Source organism: Olea europaea, chromosome 11 (genome assembly GCF_002742605.1).
Source record: "Olea europaea var. sylvestris chromosome 11, O_europaea_v1, whole genome shotgun sequence".
NCBI lineage: Eukaryota > Viridiplantae > Streptophyta > Magnoliopsida > Lamiales > Oleaceae > Olea > Olea europaea.
In genome coordinates, this window is record NC_036247.1 from 31,426,849 (window position 1) to 31,453,365 (window position 26,517).

Sequence of the window (26,517 nt, forward strand, 5' to 3'; positions counted from 1 at the left end):
AAAGGAAAGACATTGTGCACAAGCTTCTGTTTAAAACTTCGAAAAGATGATTCTAGATTCTCTTTATTTTGCATCATATCATTTATCATAAACTTTGAAACTCTCATAATCTTAGACTTAATTTCATAGAAATATTTCACTATGTTTTGTTTCATATACTTGTTCTTGTTCTGTGTTGCTTGCATATCCCAGTTTACCCTTCCCATCATTTTGTCTTCGTAGCTGCTCAATATAAACCCCTCTGTGGTTTGAGAGTATTTTGATCAACGTTTTTTGAAGATTATAATTGCATTCTTATTATTACATTGGCTATTTCAGTTTTCTAATTTCTAAGATTATCCCTCAAGAGAATAGCTTTAGCTTACTCCAATTTTCAGAAGATTGTCAGCCTTCTATTTTCTTATTTGTATGGAATATACATCATATGCATCCAAATTTTTCTCGTCAGATAATTAAAAAACACTGCCTGACTTTATTTCATGCTGTTGACCTGGATATTATTCTTTGACAGTACACGAGTTTTTGGAGTTTCAACAGAGTCTATGCAGCTTTCTTCCGACCCCAGAGGTAATTGTGTGCCTACAATACTTCTGATGATGCAAAGACGCTTGTACTCCCAAGGTGGTTTGCAGGTACCATGAACTTGTAAATATTTCTTAGTTTTCTTTTTTTCCTTTGTTCTGTGCTTAAACAAATATATAACTACAGAGTTACAAAGTCATCATATGCTGATACTGTTTCCAATCTGGGAAATACTGATATAGTGCACTTGCATTGAAGGCTGAAGGAATCTTCAGAATTAATGCCGAGAATGGCCAGGAAGAGTTTGTCAGGGAACAATTAAATAATGGGGAGGTACCAGACAATATTGAGGTTCATTGTTTAGCAGGTCTTATTAAGGTACTTTAACTGAATCCTTTCTTCAGACCTTTAGTAATTAGAAGATATTAATGTTTGTAAATTCTTATCAGAATGTAGTGCTAATATATCACCGACTAACTCATGACCTTTCCGAAGGTTTCCACTTTAGGGGATTTCAGGCCTTACTGGGGAGAGATCTAAAGATTGATCAGTGTTACCGGCAATACATGCGCCTGCATACTTTGTTATAATAGTTATCAAAATAGTTAAATTAATTTGTACGTGGAAAATTTTACTTTGTTAAATCTATTTTCAAAATAATTTATCAGTAGTGCTAAAACAGGTATATTTTGCCTATTATTTTCTGTGAAACACGAGAACTATTCTGCTTCAGTGCAATTATTTTCTATTTTCATTGTTCTGGTTGTTCTAATCCAGAGGTATGCTCATGTGTCTAATCCCAAATGTGCCCCTTACTGCATTAGGGAAGTTCCGACCTATATTGCATAAACTTCTTACAATGGTGCTTTGCAGGCTTGGTTCAGAGAACTCCCGAGAGGAGTGTTGGACTCTCTCTCACCAGAAGAGGTTATGCGGGCTCAATCGGAAGAAGAGTGCACTCAGCTTGTATGGCTCCTTCCACCTACCGATGCTGCTCTATTGGATTGGGCAATTAACTTAATGGCTGATGTCGCTCAGCTCGAAGATCTTAACAAAATGAATGCACGTAATATTGCCATGGTTTTCGCACCAAATATGACGCAGGTGAGCAGAAATATGGTTTTTTGTTGACTAAATGTGAAAAAATATGTCGCTTAAGCATGTTTAGGAAGTGTTTATAAATGGTTTAAATTATGAATAGATACAAATGAATAGTGTATAAGTAAGTAGTATTTGTCGGGTCCTTGAAATATGTGGATGCAAACGGTCTTGAGTGTTCATAAACCATTTACAAACATAAGCCGAACATTGATTGCTTTTTTAGATAAAGTGGTTTAACATAGTATCAAACAAGTCCTAAATTTAATTCCTGTCATCAGTCGCTAATGAAAATTGTGTTGCATGCACGTGAGGGGATGTTGAAATTAAATTTAAATAAATAATTTTGTTATTTACCTAACAACTTAAGCTTTTAGATAAGGTGATTCAATAGTCTAGAGTGAAATTTATACTATACATCAAGAGTCTTTTTCCACAGTTTTTTCTTTTCACTTCACACTTACACTAATTTGGTTCAACGATGCTAATATTTGCTAGCTGCAGATGGCAGATCCTTTGACAGCATTGATGTACGCGGTCCAAGTAATGAACTTTCTAAGGACATTGATAATCAAAACCTTGAGAGAAAGAGAAGATTGTATGGTTCAAACTGATCCTGCTTCAAAGTTAAAGCCTTCTGATGGAGATGATAGTGATGGCACATCCAAACCAATAATTAACGTGGCCAACACAGAGAACCAATTTAATGTTGCTCAAGTATCACCATCAAAGTACAACCCAAACTCCTTCCCGGCTGAATCAAAAACTGGTAATTTTACACATGGTTTTCTTAATTCTATCAAGAATATCCTTCCGGGTGGAAAATGGCATTTGGTTGACACAGAAATTAATAAACTTGAAAAAGATAACACTTTGTTGGGAAGTGAATCACTCCCATGCTCAAAAAACCAGACAATGAGAACCGTAAAATCAAGCAGTTCAAGTGTTAAGAAAGTAGGTGAAACGATTATTCAGCAATCAGTTGTTCATGTCTCTATCGACACAGAAAAGAGCAAAGAGTTAGGGATCACTAGCCGGATAAATTCGCCAACAGAACGGGTTGGAGCATGGAGATGAAGTTCGTGGTGCGACACTTTATTGGACGCGTCAATCATTTACTTTACAAACTTAATTTTTTTTTTTACGTGTGAGATTCATTTATTCTCTGTTAAAATTATGGGTGGAGTTACTCTCATGCTACTGTATTGAGTCTCTCTGTAATGGATCTCTTCTAAATCATGTTTAGCCTAGTAAGACCTGCATTTTGAGTGTCATTTATTTTCACATGTACACCAAGCTTTCTTTTGATAATGTAAAAATGTTTGGGAGAAGGAAAAATTGTTCTTAATTTTCTGCAGATTAGCATAAACAGAAAGAACTAGTACAGAAAAACCACAAGTAAAAATTGTATGCTTTTCAGAAAAATGGCAAGCTCTGAGGGATTTCCAGTTGTTGATGCGGAAAAAGAGTTGAATCCAGGCCGGAACAAGGATGTTCAGGTTGATCCCATTTCATGAGAAGTTGCTGCTTCTAAGGTAATTACAATTACAGCCATCAAAATTATCTATCTAATGGTTTGTGTTGACCTCGTTTCCGGTTAGGGGCCATGTGGATAACAGATATCGGACCCACCCGCGCATATGTAAGCAAAAGTCTAACACGCTAAGACACACACAGTGTCTAGAACGGTTTGAAAAAAGGCGTGTGAGCAGCTCAAAGGCGCGGGATGACAATGTTTGGAATCCGACGATACATTTGTAAAATGATTGTACAATAATTACCAATCTGATTGATGAACATTATGGAAACTTAATTGTATTCGTAAGAGAGTAAAAATGAGATGAATTGTTTTGCATTTATTCTGGTATGGAGTTTTGTATGTGAAATTGCATTCTTCCCCAATTGATACAAGAAGGGGGGAGGGTTATAGTATTACACATGAGATGGTGTCCACTGGATGAGGAGCCATGTGACTTCATTTCCTCAATCAAAGCATCTAATTCCAGCCTGTGACGCATTTAATGTTTTTACACATAGCAGTCGTCATATTGACAAGACAAGACATTTACATTTTTACAAAAGGTCACATCAATCATTCGGATAAGATCTTTATGTAAAAGACCTCTTGGAAGAAGTGAACATGGAAGATGATCCATTATGGTTAAAAGGCTTTTGCTTCGGTAATACGGGCCTCGGCCACTTAAACAGGGCTTCGGCCATTATACAGTGCTTTCACTTCAGGGTCTCGACCACTTATATAGTGCTTCCACTTCAAGGCCTCGACACTACACAGTGGTTTCGCTTCAAGGCCTTGACACTTACACAGTGCTTCCACTTCAGGGGCCTTGACACTCACATAGTGCTTCTGCTTTAGGGCCTAGGCCACTTATACTGTGATTCTGCTTTGAGGCTTCTTGAGCCTCAGTTTGAGGCGTGGATTTCTTCTTGAGCCTCGATTTTTAGGCATAACAATAGTCCCCCAAGTCTATATATGATTATTTATGTTATACATGGACTTCTTATTTTCAGAAGTAATATTTTAATGTGGCATGTCTGTTATTTTAACTTGGTAGTTTCACCTGTTATTGCACTTTTGAGACAACATAATAGTCCCCCAAGTCCAGATGTAGATATTTATATCATATTTTTTAACAGTGAAATAACATGGTGAAAATTTGCATAAGCACTTATCATGGATGTCATCTAAAAACCTGAAGTGTGGTAAGTCTTTTGCTTTATGATTTATTGAAAATTTGATGAAGATGCTGGAGTCATGTGCTGAAGCTATCTATTTGAAAAAAAATATTTTCTTTGAATTTCTAATGAGCTTAGGTCCCTATTCTCTGAAGCTGTGTACATCAAGTTTTTGCTGAAATTTTATGAAGGAAGTAGAGGCTTCTCTCATGACTCCCCTGCATAGTGGATGGTTAATCCATATAGAGGCTTCTCCTACGACTTTCTTGTACATGAAAGGCATGTGCTATTTGCGACGAATTAGGAGGTGGCCCCCTTTGGGATCTAGCTCTTCGTTGAAGTGACTTCGCTTTCCTGTACGGTGAATAGTTCATCCATGCAAAGGCTCTCCCATGACTTTTTTGTACATGGGAGGAATGTGCTATCCTCTTCGACGAATTTGGAGGTGTTCTTCTTTGGGATCCAGCTCTTTGTTGAAGCATCCACACTTTCTTACATGGTGGATGATTCATCCATATAGAGGCTTCTCCCATGACTTTTTGTACATGGGAGGCATGTGCTATTCACTTTGACGAATTATGAGGTGCTCCCTCTTGGGATCCAGCTCTTCGTTAAAGCGCTTTCCTGCACTGTGGATGGTTCATCCATGCAGAGGCTTCTCTCATGATTTTTTGTACATGCGAAGCATGTGCTATCTGCTTCGATGAATTAGGAGATGGTCCCCTTTGAGATTCAACTCTTCGTTGAAGCGCCCACGCTTCCCTACACGGTGGATGGTTCATCCACGCAAAGGCTTCTCATATGACTTTTTGTACATGGGAAGTATGTGCTATCCACTTCTACGAATTAGGAGGTGGTCCCCTTTGGAATTCAACTCTTCGTTGAAGCGTCCACCCTTCCCTACACAATGGATGGTTCATCTATGCAAAGGCTTCTCCTATGATTTTTTTTGTACATGGGAAGCACGTGTTTTCTACTTCAACGAATTAGGAGGTGGTCCCCTTTGGAATCCAACTCTTCGTTGAAGTGCCCACGCTTCCTTACATGGTAGATGATTCATCCTTATAGATGCTTCTTCCATGATTTTTTGTACATAAGAGGCATATGACACAACCTTAGAAAATTTGGGCCTAAGGCGTTCATGCTTCCTTGCATGGTGGATGATTCATCCATAATATAAACCCTCTGAAGATAAATGGACTTGTAATGAAACATCTCGTATGGTGAGGCATTTCCCTGAGCAAGGAATAAATATCGAGCTGACGGCTCTCTCAAACTATCGGAGACTTGTAAGTTAGCCTCGAGTGGACAAAGGCTTATAGTTAGGCTCAATGATATTAAGTAGCGAGGAATAAACATCTAGCGAATGCAGGAATAAACATCCCACGCATAGCTCTCAAACTATCGAAATTTTATAAACTGGCCTCAGAATGACGAGGTCTTATAGCTAGGCTCGATAATAGTGGGAGTCGAGAAATAAACATCTCGCAAAGCCATAAATAAGCATCTAGCAAGGTGCGGGATAAACTTCCAGCATATAGCTCTCAAACTATCGGAGTCTTATAAACAGGCCTCAGAATAATGAGGTCTTACGACTAGGCTCGACAATAGTGAGAGTCGAGAAATAAACACCTGGCAAAGCAAGGAATAAGCATTTGGCGATGTAGGGGATAAACTTCCCGCATATAGCTCTCAAACTATCGGAGTCTTATAATCTTGCCTCAAAATAATGAGATTTTACAGCTAGGCTCAACGGTAATAAGTAGCGAAGAATAAACATTTTGCGAAACCAGGAATAAGCATCTAGCGAGGCAAGGGATAACCGCATATAGCTTTAAAGTAATCTTATAAATTACCTTGAAATTACAAGGTCTTACGTAGCAAAGGTACTGAAGCGTAGGAAAAAATGAGGCCTTAAATGGTGAGACTGAAGCATAGACAAGGATGAGGCATTGCATGCTGAAGTATTAAAGCATAGGCAAAGATGAGACCTTGTACGCTGAGGTACTGAAGCACACGCAAAATAAGAGGTCTTGTATGCTAAGGCATTGAAGCACAGGAAAAATATAAGGCCTTATATGCTAAGGCACTGAAGCACATGTAAAATAAGAGACCTTATATGTTGAAGAATTGAAGCATAAGCAAAATATGAGGCCCTGTATGCTGAGGCATTGAAGCATAGGCAAAATATGAGGCCTTGTATGCTGAGGCATTGAAGTATAGGCAAAGATGAGGCACTGAAGCACAAGTAAAATAGAAGGTCTTGTATGCTGAGGCATTGAAACACATGCAAAATATGAGGCCTTATATGCTGAGACATTGAAGTATAGGCAAAATATGAGGCCTTATATGATGAATCGGTGGAAGCATGCTTGTACATAGGCAAAATATAAAAATTACCTTTAAGTCCTTCAGTAATTTCATGCCTAGGTCCCTCAACTTTTGATTTGGTATGTTTTGATATCATATTTTGCATTTTATTTCAATCATACCTTTGATATATGGCATTCATGGTCCTTTTACTTTCGAAACATCTACACTTTAGTGACCAAGTTCACATTTTTGTACGCTTTTAGTCATTTTCTCTTCCTTTATGTTGCTTCACTCCTTTAGAGGCCTCCCATTTGTAAAATGGATCTTCCAATAGCTTCTTCACTGGAAACCTCTCCTTTTAGGGGGTTTTCTTGTTCAATGTCACTTCTTCAGTGACATCTCCCTTTTTAGGGGGTCTTCTTATTCGCGGCCTCTTTTTTATAGGCCTCCTTCCTTTTTAGGGGATCTTCTTCCTATTTCATTGCATTTGGAGCTGTTGTACAGGGTCTTTTTCTATATGATGATGTTTCTCATGTTGGTAGCCATTCAACCACTTCCCAAGTAAGTTGGGCAGTTACTATCATTCCATCTCATCTATGCTAGTGATGAGGTTGATTATGTCTAATTGGAGAAGTTTTCCAGGTGACCCCTTCTTCAGTGGTCTTCCTAACCCTTCTAAGTGGGACTACCTCATTGCTTGAGCTCATTTTTCGTACAAATCTTTTCTTCAAAGATACGAGGGTCATACAAATGGATTTCTATCTCAACATATTTCTTTTTCAACAAATATCAATAATCCAAGTACTGATGTAAACTCAAAAGCTTTTTCTTGGGGCTTCCAATTGTTCTTTCTTCAAAAACAAATCATTTTCAAGGGGATGCCCAAATATTCTTTTACAGTAAGCTTCTACCACACGGTTACTCATGATTATGATATGTTTTTTCATAGATGAAGCCAATCTATTGACCTCATTTTCAATTAGGGCCACATGAAAAGTAGACGTCGGACCCACCCGCACGCATATGAGCAAGAGTCCAACACGCTAAGACACACAAAAGGTCCAGAACGGTTTGAAAAAGGGTGTGGGAGTAGCTCAAAGGTGCGAGATAGCAACGCTTGGAATCGACGATACATTTGTAAAACGATTGTACAATGATTAACAACTGTGATTGATGAACATTATGCAAACTTAATTTTATTCGTAAGAGAGTAAAAATGAGATAAATTATTTTGTATTTATTTTGGTATGGAGTTTTGTCTATGAAATTGCTAGAGATGGCAATGGGCTCGGCTTAAACACACGAGCTTGGTTTGGCCCATGAGCTCATGATTTCACGAGCCACGAGCTCGTGGGCTGAGCCGAGCCAAGCCCATGAGCTCATTAATTTTTTTATTTTTTTTGAAAAATTTCAAACTTTTCTTCACATTTTTTAGCCCACAAGTTGAGCTCGTGGGCTTGTCCCATGAGCCACTCGCGATCTCGATGAGCCAAGCCTTGCTCGGCTCGATAGTTCCCACCCCTGCTCAGCTCGTGCTCAGGCTTGTCATTTGACGAGCTCGAGCCGTCCACGAGTCGAGCTTTAATGAGTCGACGAGCTGCTTGACTCGTTTGACATCCCTAGAAATTGCAGGTATCCATTGGATGAGGAGTCACGTGGCTTCATCTCTTCAACCAAAGCATCTAATCCTAGCCATCATTTTGATCCCCTACCCTGTGACGCATTTAGTGTTCTTACACATAGCATTCATCATATTGACAAGACAAGACATTTATATTCATTACAAAATGTCACATCAATCATTCGGATAAGATCTTTATGTAGAAGATCTCTTAGAAGAAGTGAACATGGAAGATACTCCATTATGGTTAGAAGGCTTCTGCTTCGATAATGCCAACCTTGGCCACCTACACAAGGCTTCAGCTTCATGGCTTTGGCCATTATACAATGCTTCTGATTTAGGGCTTCGACACTTACACAGTGCTTCCGCTTCAAGGCCTCGGCCACTTACACAGTGCTCCCACTTCAGGGTCTCAGTACTACATAGTGTTTTCGCTTCAGAGCCTCGACACTTACACAGTGCTTCCACTTCAGGGGCCTCGACACTCACACAGTGCTTCCGCTTTAGGGCCTCGGCCATTTATACAGTGCTTCCACTTCAACGCTTCTTGACGGTTTAAGGCGTGGATTTCTTCTTGAGCCTCGATTTTTAGGCATAACAATAGTCTCCCAAGTCTAATTATGATTATTCATGTCATACGTGGACTTCTTATTTTCAGAAATAATATTCCAATGTGGCATGTTTGTTATTTAACTTGGTAGTTCCACCTGTTATTGCAGTTTTGATACAACAGTATGTATATTAAAGAAGAAAAAGAAACTCTATTGGACCCAAGTTTGCATTGTTGGTAGTGATTTGAAGAATGTTTGGGGTGCATGAACAAACTTTGGCAGAAAAGAAACATAAAAGGAAAGGAAAGGAAGAATCGTAGTAGTTGTAGCCAGCAACGAATTCAGGAATTTGAGTGAGTTAAGGTGGATCTAGGGGAGTGCTTGGAAGTTCATGTTCAGAACGACTCTATTGTACATATACAACGAATAATATTTTGATTTTTTTCTTCCTTAATCTTGTCTAGTACTATCGATATTTAAGTATTTCTTCCTTTTATATAGTCTTGTCTACCTGTTAATGCAGTTGCAGCATACAATTTATAACATTAATAAAACTATAATTGGATAGATGAGAGAATGAGTTGCTTGATTTCGACGTTTTTCAATAATTGCTCCCCTCCAATTAAGATCTTGATTCAACAATATCGAATATATTAAGTTGTAAAATTTACAATAAAGAACTGACTGAGCTATCAACGATTATTAAGCCAATAGGTAGGCCAATTGGTTGAATTACATATTATAATCATTCAAATTACATGGTACTACAATGGAATACAATTTAATTTTTGTAATGTTTTGAACTTGAATATAATCACTTAATTTCATTTTCTTACAAATTGATCCCTGAACTTGAATATTTATTCCAACTTGACAGTTGCAGGAAAATATTTGTTACAATTTAGTCCTTCCGTCCACGAAATCAAACCAGTTCGATAATGGCGGTTAAAAACAGCTCTCTCCCACTGCCTTCATTCCTGCTTTCCCTCTCTCTGTCTGACCCAACACAAAATGGTGTTCCTATTTCATCTCACACAATCCCATTCCCCCCCTCTCTTTCATCTCCAGATTAACAGTACTTACACCTACAATACCTCAAATGCTAACCCTTTTTCCGTTTCCTTTTGCAAATCATCCTCTACACCCACCACAACCGCCACTGCCACTTCCCCCAACGGCCGCCCTCCCCCAACTAAATTCACCTCTCTCGTATCCCTCAAGCCCTACCTTCAGTCCGACTGGCGGCCAATTCTATCCGGCTGGGTCTGCAGCGCTGTCTCTGTCTACTCCCTCTCCAAAATAGTCCCCCTGGTGGGAAAATTTCCTTCTTTATTGACCACTGCGAATCCGATGCACCTGAGAAAAGAGGGTTTGGTTTTGGGGGTTCTTGTTTTGGTTCGTATTATTGCGAGTTATCTGCAGCAGGCGTTTTTGTGGGAGGCTGCATTGAATTGTGTTTATAAGATCAGGGTTTATGTATTTAACAGGGTTTTGCAAAGGGACTTGGGGTTCTTTGAAGGTGAGAAGGGGGTTTTGCCTGGGGATATTGCTTATAGAATAACGGCTGAGGCCTCGGATGTTGGTGACACTGTTTATTCTCTCTTGGATGTGAGTTTTTCTATTTTACTTTGGTATTGTGATCGAGGCTTTCTAATTTATAACTGTGTTTATTTAGTTATCAGGGTGTTTATCGTGTTAATGATTGGATGAAGTCGACAATGTATTGAATATCCCATTTTGCATGTTCGTAACTGTGGATGCATAAAGCAATAAGTTACCTCAGTTTCAATTTCTTCTGTGGTTTGATTTCCTCTAGCATACTATAAGGTTAATGAAAAGGTTACTTGGTGATGAAATCTATCAATTGATGTTTAACCCACTATTTATCAAATCAAATAGCAGCATGTTTAGGCTTTTAGATGTTTTTCTTTTTTCATCAATAGATAGTGGTTGTTGCTTTTTTTGCTCACCAGTACTATTTGATCACCACATGAGTTCATGTACGTTAGCTTACAGGTGAGAATTTGTGAAGTTTAAATAGGAAGTTTTTCTAAAAGATGTATTAATGTCTAATGAGATCTTGTAAATTCGTAACTCTATGGTGTAATAACTGTAGAACTAGTCTTGAGGAGGCAAATAAATGTAAGATCACACAATTTACTAGAAAAATAAGTCGTCTTCTCAGTAATTTGAGGTCGGCTATGTACTATCTATCTATGTTTAAATATATAATTAATTAATAATAGGGGTTGACAGAAACAAAGTACTCGCTTAAGATATGCTATAGTTATCTGTTTTTCCCAATAATACCTGGACTACAAAATTGAAATAGCAATTTAATTACATCCGACTCCCTAACCTAATGCGGCACCGGGTTTCAACCACTGGGAACCGTAACATGGGAGGTATCAGCCAGTAAAATTTATGGGATCCAAAAAGAAACTGTTCTAACCGTGGATAAAACTAAAATGATGTAATACTATTATAGCCAAACAGCTCTTTCTGCATTATGTTCATAATTTTAGATAGCCTGTAATGCTGTTATGCATAGTTGTTTACATATATCACGACAAACTTTTGATCAGCATCATACAGCCCCAATCAATGTAATGCTAAAGATGTGTACAAGTCTTCCCTCAATCCGTATCCTACTACTTTCACACTTGCTGTCTTCACATTGTCTATTCTTATTGTTTTCTCAGACAATTGTACCCAGCACTTTGCAGTTTGCTGCTATGGCTACCCAGATGGTAATCACGAGCCCTACTTTCTCATTAATATCTGCCCTGGTGAGAAAGTTATGGACATAATTTAGTCCTTTTTTTGGTTCCATTTTATCTTATGTAGTAAAGTTAAGGAATCAAAATATGTCTGGTTTCCTTTAGGCGATTCCATCAATGGCGTTTATAACTGGGTATCTTGGAGAAACGCTTCGTGAAATATCCAACGAGGCACATCTCAGTATTGCTGCCCTCTCAGCATATCTGAATGAGGTATGGTTAGTTTAATTATATAAGGAACAATGGGCGACACTATTGTTTAGGGGGTTTTCACTAATATCCGAGGTGCATATTATGGATTTTATACCTGTGAACTGCCAAAGACAATTTCTGTTTACAAGATTTTTTATGTTAAACTTCTGATAAGGGAAAAGTGAAGATGTCTGTGAAGTATTTACCTTCAGTACAATATCATTATATTCTTCACTGAACTCCCTCTGTTCCTTCTTCATCTGCACATGACTCAGTTAGCAAAATGTTTCTTAACTGAAGACAGTAGTAGTCCGAAACTGCAGTTATGAGATGTTCTCTGCTAATTTCCATGAAGTATTATCAAAATTCTCTATTTTATTTTAGCCTGCTTATGATCTTAACTGCATATGAATCCTTCATTTTGTTCTAGGTCTTTCCTTCAATTCTTTTTGTGAAGGCAAACAACACAGAATCCTGTGAAATTGTCAAGTTTCAATCAATTGCTTCCACCCAACTATCTGCATATTTGAGAAAAAAGAAAATGAAGGCCTTCATTCCCCATATAGTTCAAATAATGTATTTTGGGCTGTTATTTGCATTTGGTGTTGCCTCGCTAGTAATTTCAAGAGGATCTTTCAATTGTTCTGCCATATTTTCATTCATAACATCCCTGGTTCTGTTGATGCAGCCAATTCAGGTAACATTATCTATTCAAAATAACTATATCTGTTAACTTTTATGATTTTCCGTTGTGATTTTTCTTTTTTGCTCTTGCTGTAATAACAAACTCATGCATATACTCATCAGTTATGGAAATGTAAGATTTTGCTGTGTATATTTCGGTTTTTCATTGAGCTGTTAGATTGGAATTCATGTTTAAAAGGGTCTACAGATTTGTGTTTGATTATTGTCAATTTTCAAAAAGCAACACACTTTGACCTTTCTAGACACAAATTTTTGTGCTACTTAGTTCAAGGATTAACTGGAAAAACAATTTTATATCACATGATAATACAATATTTCTAGTTTTTAGCTTATTGTTCATAATGCTTATAATCGGTATCAAGTTGAAGTTTAAGGATTAGCGGAATGTATGTTAGTTGGAAGCCTCAAAACCATATCTGGCATTCCTCTTTCTCCAGAAACAAAACTAACCTTTAAGATTGATATAAAAGGGTCACGGCACGATTATGGTTTTATATGGCACTTATGAGCTGTTTAAACCACTCTTAAGGGTAAAAAAATTCTGTAGGAAATGATTCGAGCAGAACTGTAGTGTTTCTGAAGAGAGCTCACTGCGGCTCTACTCTTAAGGAACTGTTTTTAAAACTCGGATATTCTGTCTCGTCATATTTGCAATTTAACTGTTTTTCTATATATATATATATATATGGACCTCTTATTTGTGATTGTTTGGTTTAAACATGCTTTCTCTTGCTTGGTTAAATGGTATACATCTCACTTCATTTTTAGCTGAATTTCCTTTTAGTCCTCTTTTTCGTGTCATTTATTTCTTTTGCTATTTCTAATTACTTGTATGCATCAGAATTGATCAGTGGCATGTTTAACTAGACCAATTGTCTCGTGTCATGAATAATTTATGTCTTCATATAAATAATTGTTTTTTTGTTTCAATATGGTTTTATATGGATTTTCAGTTACTAATCCATCTAATTTAATTTTTCTTGGCTTTTGCTAGTTTTAGCAGCCTTTTCTTTGCGATTAGAGTGTGTTTTTTTAGTGAATTATGTTTCTATTTGGAGTTTGTATAAATTATGATTTTATAAGTTGACATGTGTTTGTATGCAATTCTAATTAGTTTGGTTACCAAAATTGCAGTAATTTTCTTTTAACCACTTGATTTAGAAACCTTTTTTGAGACGTATTGCATTTTACACCGTTGAGCTAAATGCTGAATTGGGAATGTTCCTTGAGTATTTGATCAATTTTAAGACGAAGTTTTAATCTATTTTTTCTGTTTACTTTGAAACATACAATTTGATCTGTTATTTCTTCATCTTCGGCACTGTGAAGCTCTTGTTCCATTAATAGTTTTCCAATGCTATGTTTGTTTGTTATCATGGTTTTTCTTCTATGCAGTTGTCATAAAGTATCCATCTGAAATTAAAGAATATGCAGGGTGTGGGGAAAGCATATAACGAGTTAAAAGAAGGAGAACCAGCTATTGAGCGCTTGTTAAATTTGACCATGTTCAAATCACAGGTAGAATTTTATGGTTTTATAAGCTTTTGACCTATTACAAGGTCTTATTACCTATGTGACTGTGTTCTTACTAAAAAAAATAATAAATAAATAAACTAATGTTTGGCCCCATCACGTAGGGTTCCTCTATATTGTAGAAAAATTACTGAGTAATAATTTATTCCTAACAGTAGGCTGTCTTTTAGCTAGATAATTAATAACAGGCCTCTTTCTGAATTTGGGGGAATCATTTCTGGTTACCAAAAGTTTGAGATTCTTGTGGCACATTTATGTTGTGCATAATAATAGAAGGTAGCAAGCTCTTTTTTTTTTTTTTTTTTTCATGAACAAATGATAGTGGATTTATATGAATGATGATAAGGGGTGGACTGGAATCAGGCAGACAAAGAAGGGAATCCCATTGAGTCATAGGATTGCTAGTCATAATGGTAAGGAACATTTGCCTATATGTATAACAGATCGTGAAAAAAAAAATTTGCATGAAGTTCATCTTCAAATGAGTGAAAAAAGATCCACATGTGGAAGATGGTTGCTTTTTCTGGGCATGCTTTTGAAACTATTAAATTATTAACGCACAAGTAGGTATACAATGTATTGTCTATGTATAAATGATCTGGTGGCTGGTTATAACAATATATATAGGTGATTGAGAAACCAGATGCTGTTGAATTAGGCCCTGTTACTGGAGAAGTGAAATTTTGTGGCGTGTCTTTCAAATATGGAGATGATATACCTTTTGTATTGGATGGATTGAATCTTCACATTAAAGCTGGGGAGACAATTGCCCTTGTAGGGCCATCTGGAGGAGGGAAGACAACTCTTGCAAAACTTCTTCTTCGTCTATATGATCCTCTTTTTGGTGAGCACTAATCCATCAATGCATCATTTATTATTGCTCATGATCCTTGGTCATGGGTACTGTTTGTATCATTTTATTATCATAAAATCTTGTTTCCGAATGTTCCTTTTTCTATTTTGGTAGGTTCCATATTGATAGATGGCATTGACATTCGAAATGTACGGTTGGAAAGTTTAAGGAGACATGTTGGTCTGGTCTCTCAAGACACAGTGAGTACGCGCTACCATCTAAATTTCCTTTCCAATTTCTGTTTTTAATTCTGACAGTGGAGAGTCTAGCAACTTAAATTTGAAATTTTTATGTTACTTTATCCTAATTTAATTTTGGGTTTGCATTCTTCGTTTGTCATTATACACCCTTGGTTATTTATGCCTGTATTTGAGGAATAACTGAGTGGAAATCTCTCTCTGTTGCACTCGCCATGCTTATCATTTGAAAGGATAATTAAAACGTGTTAATTCTTTATTTAGATTTTTTTTATTTGTATCTATGCGACAATGCTCTAGTTCACTTGTGCACCTATTGAAAATTTGATGTATTACTAGAGGCGAGATTAGAAGTTCCTAGTTGACATCCTGCTCGACTACGTGACCTTCTAAGTTAGAATGTATTTGCATAAAATAGCAAGGCTTATAATAGTTTGCAAAACATTTGCTCATCTGGATGTTTGATCCGCTGTTCTGCTATATGTTATCAGACACTTTTTGCGGGGACTATTTCTGAGAACATTGGGTATAGGGATCTAATGACTGGTATTGATATGAGAAAAGTTGAACTTGCAGCTCAAACTGCAAATGCAGATGAATTCATAAAAAATCTTCCTGAGCAGTTTGAAACTAATGTTGGTCCTAGGGGCTCAAATTTTAGCGGAGGCCAGAAGCAAAGGTATGTTTCTCTAGGACTCCTAACGTCTAATTAATGTTTTTCTTTTCCTTATTGCCCGAATTCTTTTAATTCCAAGGGATCGTCTCCCTTTGCGGTAATCTATTAGAAACTAACTGCAATTATCATACAGTGGATCCAGGGGAAAGTCTAGGCAATAGTACTTTGAAATTTTCTCAATGTTTAGATGTCCCAACTTTGTATATCTCAGACTGGCTATTGCAAGGGCACTGTGTCAGAACCCCACTATCTTAATTTTAGATGAAGCGACTTCTGCGTTGGACAGCAGGTCAGAGCTATTGGTGAGACAAGCTTTGCAACACCTAATGCAGAACCGCACTGTAAGCACAAATTTAAATTGATCTTTTAACTCATGTAATATTTTACAACAATTAGCATTTCTGTCTGGTATTTTTTCATGTGAATCCTCCTGGTATTTTGTAGAGCCTTAACCATTGAGCTTGATTGTCTAAAAACTTAATGGTTCGATTTTTTGGTATTATCTGCACCCATTTTCTCCAGTATTTCATGGACAAGGAGATTCCCCATTTGCCTCCTAGATTTACTAGTAATCATGATAAGATATCAGCCAATTCATTTACATATTAGAGTTAACAATGCAAAAAGGCAATTTTTGAAGACACTTACCTGTACAAGAACAAAAAATATCATTCAAATAACATTGAAGGACGATGTGCCCATGGATTGGTTCAAGTTTTTATTCATATAATCTTGATAACTGGCAGGTGTTAGTCATTGCCCACCGGTTGGAAACAGTTCTGATGACCGAACGAGTTTTCCTTTTAAATGATGGGAAACTGCGGGAGGTTAGTCACTCCTCTCTTATGGATGAACTGCATGGGTCACTGTCATCGACAGAACTTGTAATATAACATCTCAGAAGAGTCGAGTTTACAAGCACGAGAACAGATCATTGACCTCCAAGGACATTTTCTTGCTGTTACCACCAATCTCAGTATTCATTTTTTAGATTCTGGTGTACAGTAAAAGAATTATGTACAAAATTATCCATGTAACAATCATAATTTTGCGTGTCATGTTATTTCTAATATTGAAACGGTCGATATTGTTGATTATTTGCAACTATTAATACCCTCATTTGTGGTTCGCAGTAATTGGTTTTGGAGGAATTCTATCCTTGTTTCTTAGGGACGGTTTAGCATGGTTTTTGAGATCCAAAATTAGCTTTTGGACTTGTTTGGCTAATATTATGAGAGTAATTCTTCTGGTTAGAAGAGCTTTTAGAATAAGCTGATCAAATGTGATTTTTTCTAAAAGCACTTATAAAACAAGTGCTTTTAAAAATTAGTTTCAAACAATAATTAGTGTAATTTCATTCAAAAGCTTTTCTACAAGAAGTAAAAGTAAAAGCAAAAGTTGTGACAAATGGGCCCTTAATCTTCTTGCATAGAATTGGCCATTTTAAGAGTGGACGTTGTTGATGAAGATTATTCCATTATTCAATAATATCTTGGAAAAGTAATAAATCTTAATCATTTAGTTTAGGGCTGATAAAACTTTCAAAATGAATCGAACCAAATTGGACTCAAATTGAATGGAGTGATTATTCTTTAGTTAAATACTTGAACAAGTATCATAATTGAGAATCGACTGATTTGGTTCTATTTTTTATTCTAGATCAAAAATCTAATAAAAATAGTATCTCTTTAATTTTATATTTTTTTATTAAATAAACTAAAATTTTTTCTAAATAAATTTGGCAACTAATTAAATGACTCCAAAAATATCATTTTCTTGTTTCCTTTGCCAACTAATTAATTGAGCCAAAAATATCATTTTCTCGTTTTCAACTCAATACCAACTTTATATTTCAAAATTCAAAGAATCAAAATTGAGTAATCTAAGTTTTTCTCAATCGTTTTGCAGTTTCTAAAATAATTAAAACCGAGCATCTATGCCTTTCTTCATCTTACCCTTTTCTCTACCGAAACACACTACACGTACAGGGACCTTTCATAGGTCCTTACTAGGCAAGAAACAAGTGGGGGTAGACCCCACAATTTTTTTTAAATACATGTGGGGCCCGCCCCCCAAACAGTGAGGGGCCTATAAAGCCCCTGTGAAACATTGCACGTGTACGGGTGCAGTGTTTTTCTTCTCTACCCTATTCATTGAACTTTTCCACTTTGATCAAGGTAAGCTTTATTTCATTCATTCTTTGTAATTTATAACTAGTTTTCAAGATATTTATTGTGAACTCACGCATTTGCAAGTTTTCCTCTTTTAATAGCTACCTTCTTTGACGGGTGATAATATAACAAATTGTTAAGTAATTAATCAATTTATACTTGCATTATTATGATATAATGACGCCTAAATGCACTAAATACCCTTATATTTTGATTTAGATTGCAAATGGATGGATACAAGTAGAATTTAGAAGAAAAGAGCGAAAAAAGATCAAAATAAGTGAAAGTTCAAGGATCAAGTTGCAAATAAATCAAAGATGAGACGGGCGATGGAATGATGATTCGAGAAAGCTACAAGTCAATTGGCTGCAATTGAAAGTTAAAAGAAGTGAAATATGACCATAACATTTCCACAAATCGATTTTCAATGGCATAAGTTCTAGATTTTAAGCTGAATATTGGGATCCATTTTTGACCTAGTAAATGGCCGAATTGGGAAAGAGCTATTTCTAGAAAAATTGTAACCCCTTTTGTTAGCTTTCCAATGTATTTTGAATTGTCTCAATCGAATATCAAGAGAGAAAGTTATGGTCAAAATACTGAGCACTGTCCGGCGAAAGAAATAATTGAACTATGCGGTCGCAGAATTTAAAAACCATGCAGTTGCATACAAGGCTCCAGAGAAGTTTAGAGCCGAAAGTAGTTGTTCCATGCGACCGCATGACTTTCTTCTATGCGGTCACACAGTTCATTCCCGAGGCGCGAATTCTAGTTTCCTAATTTGAATCAAATACATAGGGAAACAAATCTTGTACACAAGATATAAGCTCTAGAACTCGTCCAAAAGAGGAGAACGCCCTCATACACTTTTCTCTCATCTTGGTGCTCAAGAAACTCCATGAAGAACTAAAATCGAGATGAAGTTAGGAAGGAACTCTTTGGATTTGATAATTTCACATCCATTGTTTCATGGGTTCTGGTTCATCATTGTTAAACAATTCCAGTCTTTAGATTTTCATTCTTATGAATTTACATTTAAATCGCTTTAACATTTACAAGATTTTTCATGGATTCAGTCATGCTTTTTCCATTGTTAAATTAAACTATTTGTTGAGTTTCAATTTCAATTACTTATTGTTGAGATTGGTTTAACTTTTATCAAATTCTTTATAGATCTAGTCATGTTCTTTCTATTGAATGATTGAAATTATTGTTGGATTTTAATCTTAGTATAATTTTATCGACGGATTGATTACTGCCTTATGCTTTATGTATATGGTCGATCTTTGATCTTGTTCTAATAAAAATGTGCAAATATGTTATAAGTCCAGATTCTAGGATTACAATTGTGAATTAAATTGATCTTTATTGTTAAATCTTCCGATTAGAGAGTTGGGATGAAAATTCTCTAATTGAGTTATAAAAATGAATAATAGAAGTGATCTACCCAATCCAATTGAGGGAATTCCGACGCTTCGCTATCTCTAGACATTAATCTTAATTTCATTATATTAACATTGAATTCTCCTACACATTTGGAGAGAACATTCACATTTTGGATTCCTTGAGTGATTTTCCATCTCTCTGTGGAATCGACACCTCAAAATTGTACTACTACCACTATCGTGTTATTCTTTGGGCGTAATCAACGGGTTATTTTATTTTATTTTTGCTTTTCTTTTAGTATGCCTTCCATATTTGAACATATTATTAGTTAAATTAATATAGTGCTGTATAATTGAGTTATAAAAATGAATAATAGAAGTGATCTACCCAATCCAATTGAGGGAATTCCGACGCTTCGCTATCTCTAGACATTAATCTTAATTTCATTATATTAACATTGAATTCTCCTACACATTTGGAGAGAACATTCACATTTTGGATTCCTTGAGTGATTTTCCATCTCTCTGTGGAATCGACACCTCAAAATTGTACTACTACTACTATCGTGTTATTCTTTGGGCGTAATCAACGGGTTATTTTATTTTATTTTTGCTTTTCTTTTAGTATGCCTTCCATATTTGAACATATTATTAGTTAAATTAATATAGTGCTGTGTTAACATATTTGCATAAGATAAATTTTCTCAGTAAAGAGTCTCCTAAAACGCCGTAAAAAAAACGTGCTTTCTGTTTCAGTGGGCTGGGCTAAGATGTAGGCTGTGGGCCGTGGCTTCAAATATCAACGTGGCCCGATCCGAGGGGCGAGCTTCCTCTAGGCGGGAACATAACATTTACTGCCTTTTTCTCCCTCTTACGTTCTTTATATATCAAAGGATTTCGCAAATTTCACTCTCCCTATGACCCTATCTGCCTCACACAAAAGGAACAAAGTGAGATTTTTAGAACAAAGATCGTAATAAAGAAAATTAGATATAATGTGTTTTAACATATTTGCATAAGATAAATTTTCTCAGTAAAGAGTCTCCTAAAACGCCGTAAAAAAACGTGCTTTCAGTTTCAGTGGGCTGGGCTAAGATGTAGGCTGTGGGCCGTGGCTTCAAATATCAACGTGGCCCGATCCGAGGGGCGAGCTTCCTCTAGGCGGGAACATGACATTTACTGCCTTTTTCTCCCTCTTACGTTCTTTATATATCAAAGGATTTCGCAAATTTCACTCTCCCTATGACCCTATCTGCCTCACACAAAAGGAATTGTCCATCAGTTGCCGTAGAATCAAAGAAAAGTTGACATCTGTAAGCCCTAATTTCTATTCCATTTTGCTTTTCATTTAATAACCGCCAATATTCCTTGTAATCGGGATTAAATTCTGGATATGTTTTTAATTTTTCAGGGTTTTTGAAGGAAATGGATACGTCAAACCCGGCGGTTTTCGTCAACATGGAGCTACTAAGGATGCACGTTGGCCCTAGGGTTCGGGCGGTTATTCAGGTGTTGAATTCTGACGGTGGTGGCACGGTGATTGGAAAATCGACAGATGAGCAGCAGTTGGTTATCAAAGGTCATCCTCCTGGACCTCTTTCGACTTTTGTAGAGGTGATCGGCATTGCTGACAGTAATCAATCTATTCGAGCTGAATTATGGACCAACTTTGGTGACAATCTTGGTACGTTTTCTGAAGACCCTCTATTGAGATTTTGAGTATTCATTTTCCTATCGAGACATTTGTTGCTTGTATGCTATAGAAATTAATCACTTGAAATTTGATTAATTGAGAAGATTACCTTGTAGACCTCCCTTGACGATGTGCGGATAGGACCCCCGGAGGGGCGACAAAGCGCATCATAACTTTGCCTTCACAGCACAACTGCCTTCCAACATAAATGTTGTCTTCCAACTGCTGCGGGGATTCGAACCTCCGATGCTCCGTGTGGAACCCTACTGCTTTAACACTGCGCCATGCCCGTGGGAGCAAGATTAAAGCATATTTACTTGTTTTGTAAGTTGTTAAAACTCAGTTTGCCATGAGAATTTTCTGCAAGAAATCTGATGCTGGTTTATAAGTTGCTATATATGCAGACCAAGTGCAACTTGTAGACTCACAATGGAAATATTGCTTGTGTTTGTGTACGTTCAAAATGGTTTATGAGTTTTGCGTGCAGTTCTGCATCTACAGTTCTTATGCTTTTGTTTCTTTTCTGCAGATACAGCTAGCTACAATCAAGTTTGTCATCTTGCCAACGGGGATTACAAACACCTTTTTATTTGAGCAGTTATGATGAGTACGGTGTTGTGAGCTTGGAAGTAGCATATTATCTTTCACAATCTACCTCTCTACTTGGATACATGTGGATAGAGCTATACTGTATTCAAGAAATTATTATTAGTCACTTGCAATTACTATATATATGGAATTTATATATTTGGTCTGCAAGAGTTACTAGTATCTTGTGTTTATTTGGTCTCAATTGCTGTAATTTTCTTCACAAGAAATCATTTTGGAAAGCCTTTTGGTTATGGTTGTTTTGGTTGCAGCGATGATGTTTTCTACTGTTCCGATTTTGTCTTGGTAGACTGGTTATTAGCAATTCGTTTGATCACATCGCCATTGCCCCTGCTATAATCCCCGCTTACCCATCTCATACTGGACTCCATGTCCACCAAACCACGCCCACTGTCAACTTTACCCACAATGTATATTTACTCTGAATTGTCCATATGTACTTTTCTGTTCCCAGGTTCCCAGCCGGTTGTTTTAAATCCCTTATCTTGCTACCAGTCTCCTTCTCCCCAAGAAAACGAATTCCCCTGTGATTGCCTATAACGGAATGATGCAATTTGCCACACATAAATGATAGTTCCTCAGTATTGTGTCCCTGATATGCTCGAAAGTGAGTTGTGGAGAATGGTAGTCTAATGAGTAATTTTGGTGGACTGGCTGGAAATTGGATGATCGTTGCTGGACTCCCAGCTCTGGAAGTCTGAATCAATTTGTCTCGGTTATTTGTGGTATGGAAGTATTGGAAAGTAAGAAACTGCTCTCTGCTATACAATAGCTATGGAAGCATGGAAAGGGAAAAACGTGTTTCGATGCACGACATACCTAATTACTTAGTTCATGTATATGCACGTTAGGCAATTGTGGGAGGATGCAGGTGGTCGTAGCCATTTTATTTTTTGCTTCCTATGGTTCTTTATTCGTATAAATCACCTCCTTGGCAGGACAGTCATGTGACAAATCAACTGGATGAATTTAGTAAATCCTTTTAGGGTCCGTAAACTTGGATTGAAGCTATCCAATTCAGTGTGAAATGTGATGGAGTATTTCTGTCAACAAAGGGACAGATTGCTGTAAATCGCACCCAGAAGAATGAGCTATCCGACTGCAGGGAGTGAAGAGATCATGGTGCTGCGGATTGTCAACTCCGCAGGTCGAATGCAGCCGCTAATGAAAAGCTAAAAGGGAAACTCGAGGAGAATACTACCGGCGCAACAAAAATGAATAGAAAGAAGGGGAACTCCATTCTTACATCTTCAAGGAACTAGCAATGGGATTCGGCAGTTCATGTTCTTGATTAGACGAAGTTGTAATGTTAAGATTCATTTTGAATCCTTTTGCTTTAGATCTTAGATCTTCTGTAATGCTTATCTGGTAAGGTCGGATATGCCCGGTGTAATTGTACTGAAATTTTTATCAATACAATTTATTTACTAGATCAAAAAGAGTGGTACGTCTTCTTGATGTATTATGTGCATTGTGATTTCAAAAAGTGTTGAATCTTGAAGGTAATGCACATGCTATTTCGAGCAATTATTCTAAAGCCTGTTCTCTGGTGCTCATCCGTCCGCAATGTGACACTGAAAGTTTTGAGATCGTACGCTTGAACAACTGGTAGAGCTCAGGTTCCAGCGTTCCCAAGTAACAAAATGTACAATTTTTGACCCTTAATTGGGTGAACCGTGAACATCGCAGATAGATATAAAGGGAAATGTAAATCCAATATAATCTTTCGATTTGAGCACATTAATAATTGAGGGTTCCTCTTTCCAGTCAGGCAAATATGGGGTAGTGCCAGAACAAATCTAAGGCGTTCACATTGGTAGACCAAAAAGTGACACTATGAACATCATTAGGAGGAGGAGGAGGGGGGGGGACCATCTTTTAGTCTAGAATAGCATGGTATACTTGAAGGATCATTCTATGATTATCAACCTCGTTTTCTCATTTTTTCACCAGAAAGCCAGCAACCGTCTAATCTGTACTACTGTAGAAAAAAGTTACATAATGGGAGTATAATTACACCAGATGCCGCCAAGGAACGGTCAGTCATTCCTCCACTCGATTCAGGAACCACATATGGAGGATCAAGCTTCGAATGGCCATTTTGTATAAATGGGACAGAATCAATACTAACGCAATAAATATAGGCAAAGATGATCTTTAAACAATTAAAAGCCATAGACCCCCGTAAATCCAGAATCAAAACAGTAAGCTATTGTGAACCAAGTTTATAAATTATCCATACTGAGTAGCTGCATAAATTCTGCAGAAGAAAAGTAAAAAACATTTATGTGATGAAAGTCATCCTTCCAACAGCTACAAGCAGATTACAGGAGAACATACAAGTAGCATAAATGCTTCACTTTATATCATTAAGGTGTTGCTATCTCCTTTCAAGAAGTTATTGCCATCGCCTTTAAAGAAAGATCGAGAGGTCTTCAGGGGGTTCAATCCAAATACTCTCAAAAGGATCTTGTTCTCCCCAATCATAACTCTGCTTGCGGGGATAGTATCTGCCACTTGCCAGAGAGTATGACACGCACCTTTTTCCATAAAATCGAACTTTAGAGAAAAAAATGTTGTTTCTCATCATTCCAAGAAGGTCTGACTTCGCATATGACGACAAGAAATTTGCAAAAAGAGTCATGCCTCCTAAATTTTCCATCTCAATCCACACTTTATTCACTTGGTCTAACTTATATGTCACTGGGTTTACAACCGAGCACGTATATATAACAAAAATATCTCCATTATGTTCTGCCATAAATTTCCCTTTCCACCAATTCTTGACAAAAAAGCATCTGGGCGGAGGCACAGAATAAATACTCCAAGTACTGTTGTCAGGGTCATAAACTCCCAACCATCCTGTTACACTCAAACAATAAAAACGACCATTGCAGAAAACCAGCTTATTCCAAATGCTGCTGACAAATGGCAGACGGCTTTGGTAGTTGACGGTAGTCCATTCAGTTTCCCCAGGACGGCATGTGCTAATCACAACAACTGTGGGGCTGGTGTGCTTAACTGTAAATGCAATACAGCTGGAAGAAGTCGGGGCAGCAGAAAAGGCAACTACTTGGTACGTCAGTTCTAGTCTAGGCAATTTGACCGACTTTCGAGTATATGGACAAAAAAAGAATATCCGTTTAGTTCGAGGCTTGTAAAAAAGCAACCAACCATCCTTGGCGTAACAAATCCTAGAGCCATTTAGCTCTGACAAATCAAGCCAATATGATTTGCGCCGAGAAGGATCATAGAATTCATATAAGTCACCAAATTTCGGGAAAAACATAATCCACGGAGGTTTATCAGCCACTTGGACTGAGGTAGCAGCGGCACACCATCTTTTGCAAACAGCAGAAGCACGGATATTATCTCTCAAGGATAACTGAGAAAGAATCAGTTCCAAAATCTCTGTCGGAAGCTGAAGCATTGGGCAGTGATCATCTGACTGTCCATTTTTTGCAACTATTTTGTCATCTTTGATTGCTTCAGGTAACCTAAAAGCATCGAATCCCGGATGCAATTCATTTCAGCAATAAATAACAACGCACAAATCAGTTGAGAACAGATTCAATCTATCAATCAGTTAACGAACACAAGGAGTATGAATCATAAGAGAATGTAATAAAGAATTCATTGAAATGGCTCACAATTTCCTATGGATTATGAAGTCCAAACTGTATATACCATTAGGTTTAGAACTAAATCTTGAAATGCATCTAACTGAAGCCCTCAAATTCAAATGCACCCTCATAATTCAGATCTTCCTTTCACCCTTTTTCTTTCTTTCTTTTGCATAAATATAGAAATTGGTAAGTTTAAATCAGCTAGAATTAAGAACATTGGCATCCATGAAACTAAATTTAACGAGAAATATATGCAATCTTGTGAACACAAACTAGAATGCCACTAAAGACCTATCTAACGGGTTCCATCCAAAGCAATACATATCTATCAATCTCATTCTCTCCAGATCTTCAAATCTAATTGCTTGAAAAATTGAATCTTTAGCCTTTTTAAAATGACTTTTTCACCTAAAATTGAATTTTCCTCAATGGGTAAACAAATTCAATCTCACCTACACAACCGATTAGTACCACAAATTAGATCAAATCAATACAATAAAAATCAATTTTCATTACTAAAGCGAAAATCAACAGCAAAAACGAAATTCAGATTTCATACAACAACTACAATAATTCATCAAAACAAAATCAAGAAATTTACAGTTTCGACTTTTTCTTTCTCCTTCCAGCCATGATTTCGAAACGCAGATAAGATAATTAGGGCAAAGCTATTATCTTTCTCTCTCTGAGAGTGCGGGTGAAAAAGATGGGTGTGAAGATGTATATGATTGGCGACAAAGAGTGGGTGCTACCAAACCTATTAATATAACACGTGTGGTTTTATTCAATTTTGTGTCGCAGCGGCCTTTTCAGTTCTGACAGCAGATTGCCACGTACAAAATCAAAATAATTTATATTTTATTTACATTAATAACAATCTATTTTGTTCATATGGTAAAATAATTTTTTTCCCAACTGAAAAAAAATAATAATACGGATGTTTTACAGAACACACCTAACAATGGATCTCATCCCAATAAAATATTCACATGGGATGGGGGGCGGACCCCATGTGTCTACCCTGTAGACGATCTATGGAAAATTCCTGTACGCAGGGCTTTTTTTTTTTTTTTAATTGAGGACCTTGTACAAGATATTTCCAGAGTAGAAATTTTGATTTGGAAAGTCAACTTAGGCTTCGTTTGAGCCACATTAATGTAAGAACAAGAATGAAAAATATAGCATTTACGAACTACACACAAGAGATAGAAAGTCAAATATGATGGCATGATGTGATGGATAACGGTCATATTTTTCATTTTAATGGGCAAATAATGGAAAATAAACAGGGAATTAGA

At 36.8% G+C, this 26,517-nt stretch overlaps 4 protein-coding genes across 7 annotated transcripts; 3 read left to right on the forward strand and 1 right to left on the reverse strand.

Annotated features, from left to right (window-relative positions):
- Window positions 1–472: 472 nt before the first annotated feature.
- Window positions 473–3,479, forward strand: LOC111404053 (rho GTPase-activating protein 1-like). The gene is made up of 5 exons (XM_023032773.1): window positions 473–632; window positions 781–900; window positions 1,396–1,626; window positions 2,119–2,389; window positions 3,041–3,479. Exons 1-5 carry the CDS (start codon window positions 480–482, stop codon window positions 3,091–3,093), a joined length of 828 nt encoding a protein of 275 aa, XP_022888541.1. The 5' UTR covers window positions 473–479; the 3' UTR covers window positions 3,094–3,479.
- A 6,244-nt stretch (window positions 3,480–9,723) lies between these two features.
- On the forward strand, window positions 9,724–16,891 carry LOC111404052 (ABC transporter B family member 29, chloroplastic). Of its 4 annotated transcripts, none has more exons than XR_002704640.1 (10): window positions 9,724–10,407; window positions 11,502–11,588; window positions 11,685–11,792; window positions 12,202–12,468; window positions 13,911–13,994; window positions 14,637–14,853; window positions 14,977–15,062; window positions 15,551–15,738; window positions 15,869–16,076; window positions 16,482–16,891. XR_002704640.1 is itself a non-coding variant. In XM_023032771.1 (10 exons), exons 1-10 carry the CDS (start codon window positions 9,811–9,813, stop codon window positions 16,626–16,628), a joined length of 1,830 nt encoding a protein of 609 aa, XP_022888539.1. In that variant the 5' UTR covers window positions 9,725–9,810; the 3' UTR covers window positions 16,629–16,891. The 4 variants fall into 4 exon arrangements, 3 of the variants coding, with proteins under 3 accessions (XP_022888539.1, XP_022888538.1, XP_022888540.1); XM_023032771.1 differs by having other exon boundaries at window positions 9,725–10,407; window positions 14,977–15,066; window positions 15,636–15,738; window positions 15,947–16,076; XM_023032770.1 differs by having other exon boundaries at window positions 9,725–10,407; window positions 15,947–16,076.
- A 3,585-nt stretch (window positions 16,892–20,476) lies between these two features.
- On the forward strand, window positions 20,477–21,826 carry LOC111404055 (replication protein A 14 kDa subunit B). Its single transcript, XM_023032774.1, has 3 exons — window positions 20,477–20,604; window positions 20,703–20,975; window positions 21,514–21,826. Exons 2-3 carry the CDS (start codon window positions 20,717–20,719, stop codon window positions 21,576–21,578), a joined length of 324 nt encoding a protein of 107 aa, XP_022888542.1. The 5' UTR covers window positions 20,477–20,604; window positions 20,703–20,716; the 3' UTR covers window positions 21,579–21,826.
- A 1,937-nt stretch (window positions 21,827–23,763) lies between these two features.
- LOC111404056 (F-box/kelch-repeat protein At1g57790-like) lies at window positions 23,764–25,973 on the reverse strand. Its single transcript, XM_023032775.1, has 2 exons — window positions 25,821–25,973; window positions 23,764–25,090 (listed from the first exon to the last, which is right to left on the reverse strand). Exons 1-2 carry the CDS (start codon window positions 25,850–25,852, stop codon window positions 24,007–24,009), a joined length of 1,116 nt encoding a protein of 371 aa, XP_022888543.1. The 5' UTR covers window positions 25,853–25,973; the 3' UTR covers window positions 23,764–24,006.
- Window positions 25,974–26,517: the final 544 nt, after the last annotated feature.

Excerpts from the sequence above, each read along its gene's own strand:
- LOC111404053 (XM_023032773.1), top strand. The coding sequence starts at position 480 with ATGCTGTTGACCTGGATATTATTCTTTGACAGTACACGAGTTTTTGGA. Across the intron at positions 633-780 it reads ACTCCCAAGGTGGTTTGCAG|GCTGAAGGAATCTTCAGAAT; the intron begins GTACCATGAACT and ends CTTGCATTGAAG. Across the intron at positions 1,627-2,118 it reads TCGCACCAAATATGACGCAG|CTGCAGATGGCAGATCCTTT; the intron begins GTGAGCAGAAAT and ends AATATTTGCTAG.
- LOC111404055 (XM_023032774.1), top strand. The coding sequence starts at position 20,717 with ATGGATACGTCAAACCCGGCGGTTTTCGTCAACATGGAGCTACTAAGG. Across the intron at positions 20,976-21,513 it reads CAACTTTGGTGACAATCTTG|ATACAGCTAGCTACAATCAA; the intron begins GTACGTTTTCTG and ends TCTTTTCTGCAG.
- LOC111404056 (XM_023032775.1), bottom strand. The coding sequence starts at position 25,852 with ATGGCTGGAAGGAGAAAGAAAAAGTCGAAACT. Across the intron at positions 25,091-25,820 it reads AGAAAGAAAAAGTCGAAACT|GTTACCTGAAGCAATCAAAG; the intron begins GTAAATTTCTTG and ends CGATGCTTTTAG.
- LOC111404052 (XM_023032770.1), top strand. The coding sequence starts at position 9,811 with ATGGTGTTCCTATTTCATCTCACACAATCCCATTCCCCCCCTCTCTTT. Across the intron at positions 10,408-11,501 it reads CTGTTTATTCTCTCTTGGAT|ACAATTGTACCCAGCACTTT; the intron begins GTGAGTTTTTCT and ends TTGTTTTCTCAG. Across the intron at positions 12,469-13,910 it reads TGTTGATGCAGCCAATTCAG|GGTGTGGGGAAAGCATATAA; the intron begins GTAACATTATCT and ends AAGAATATGCAG.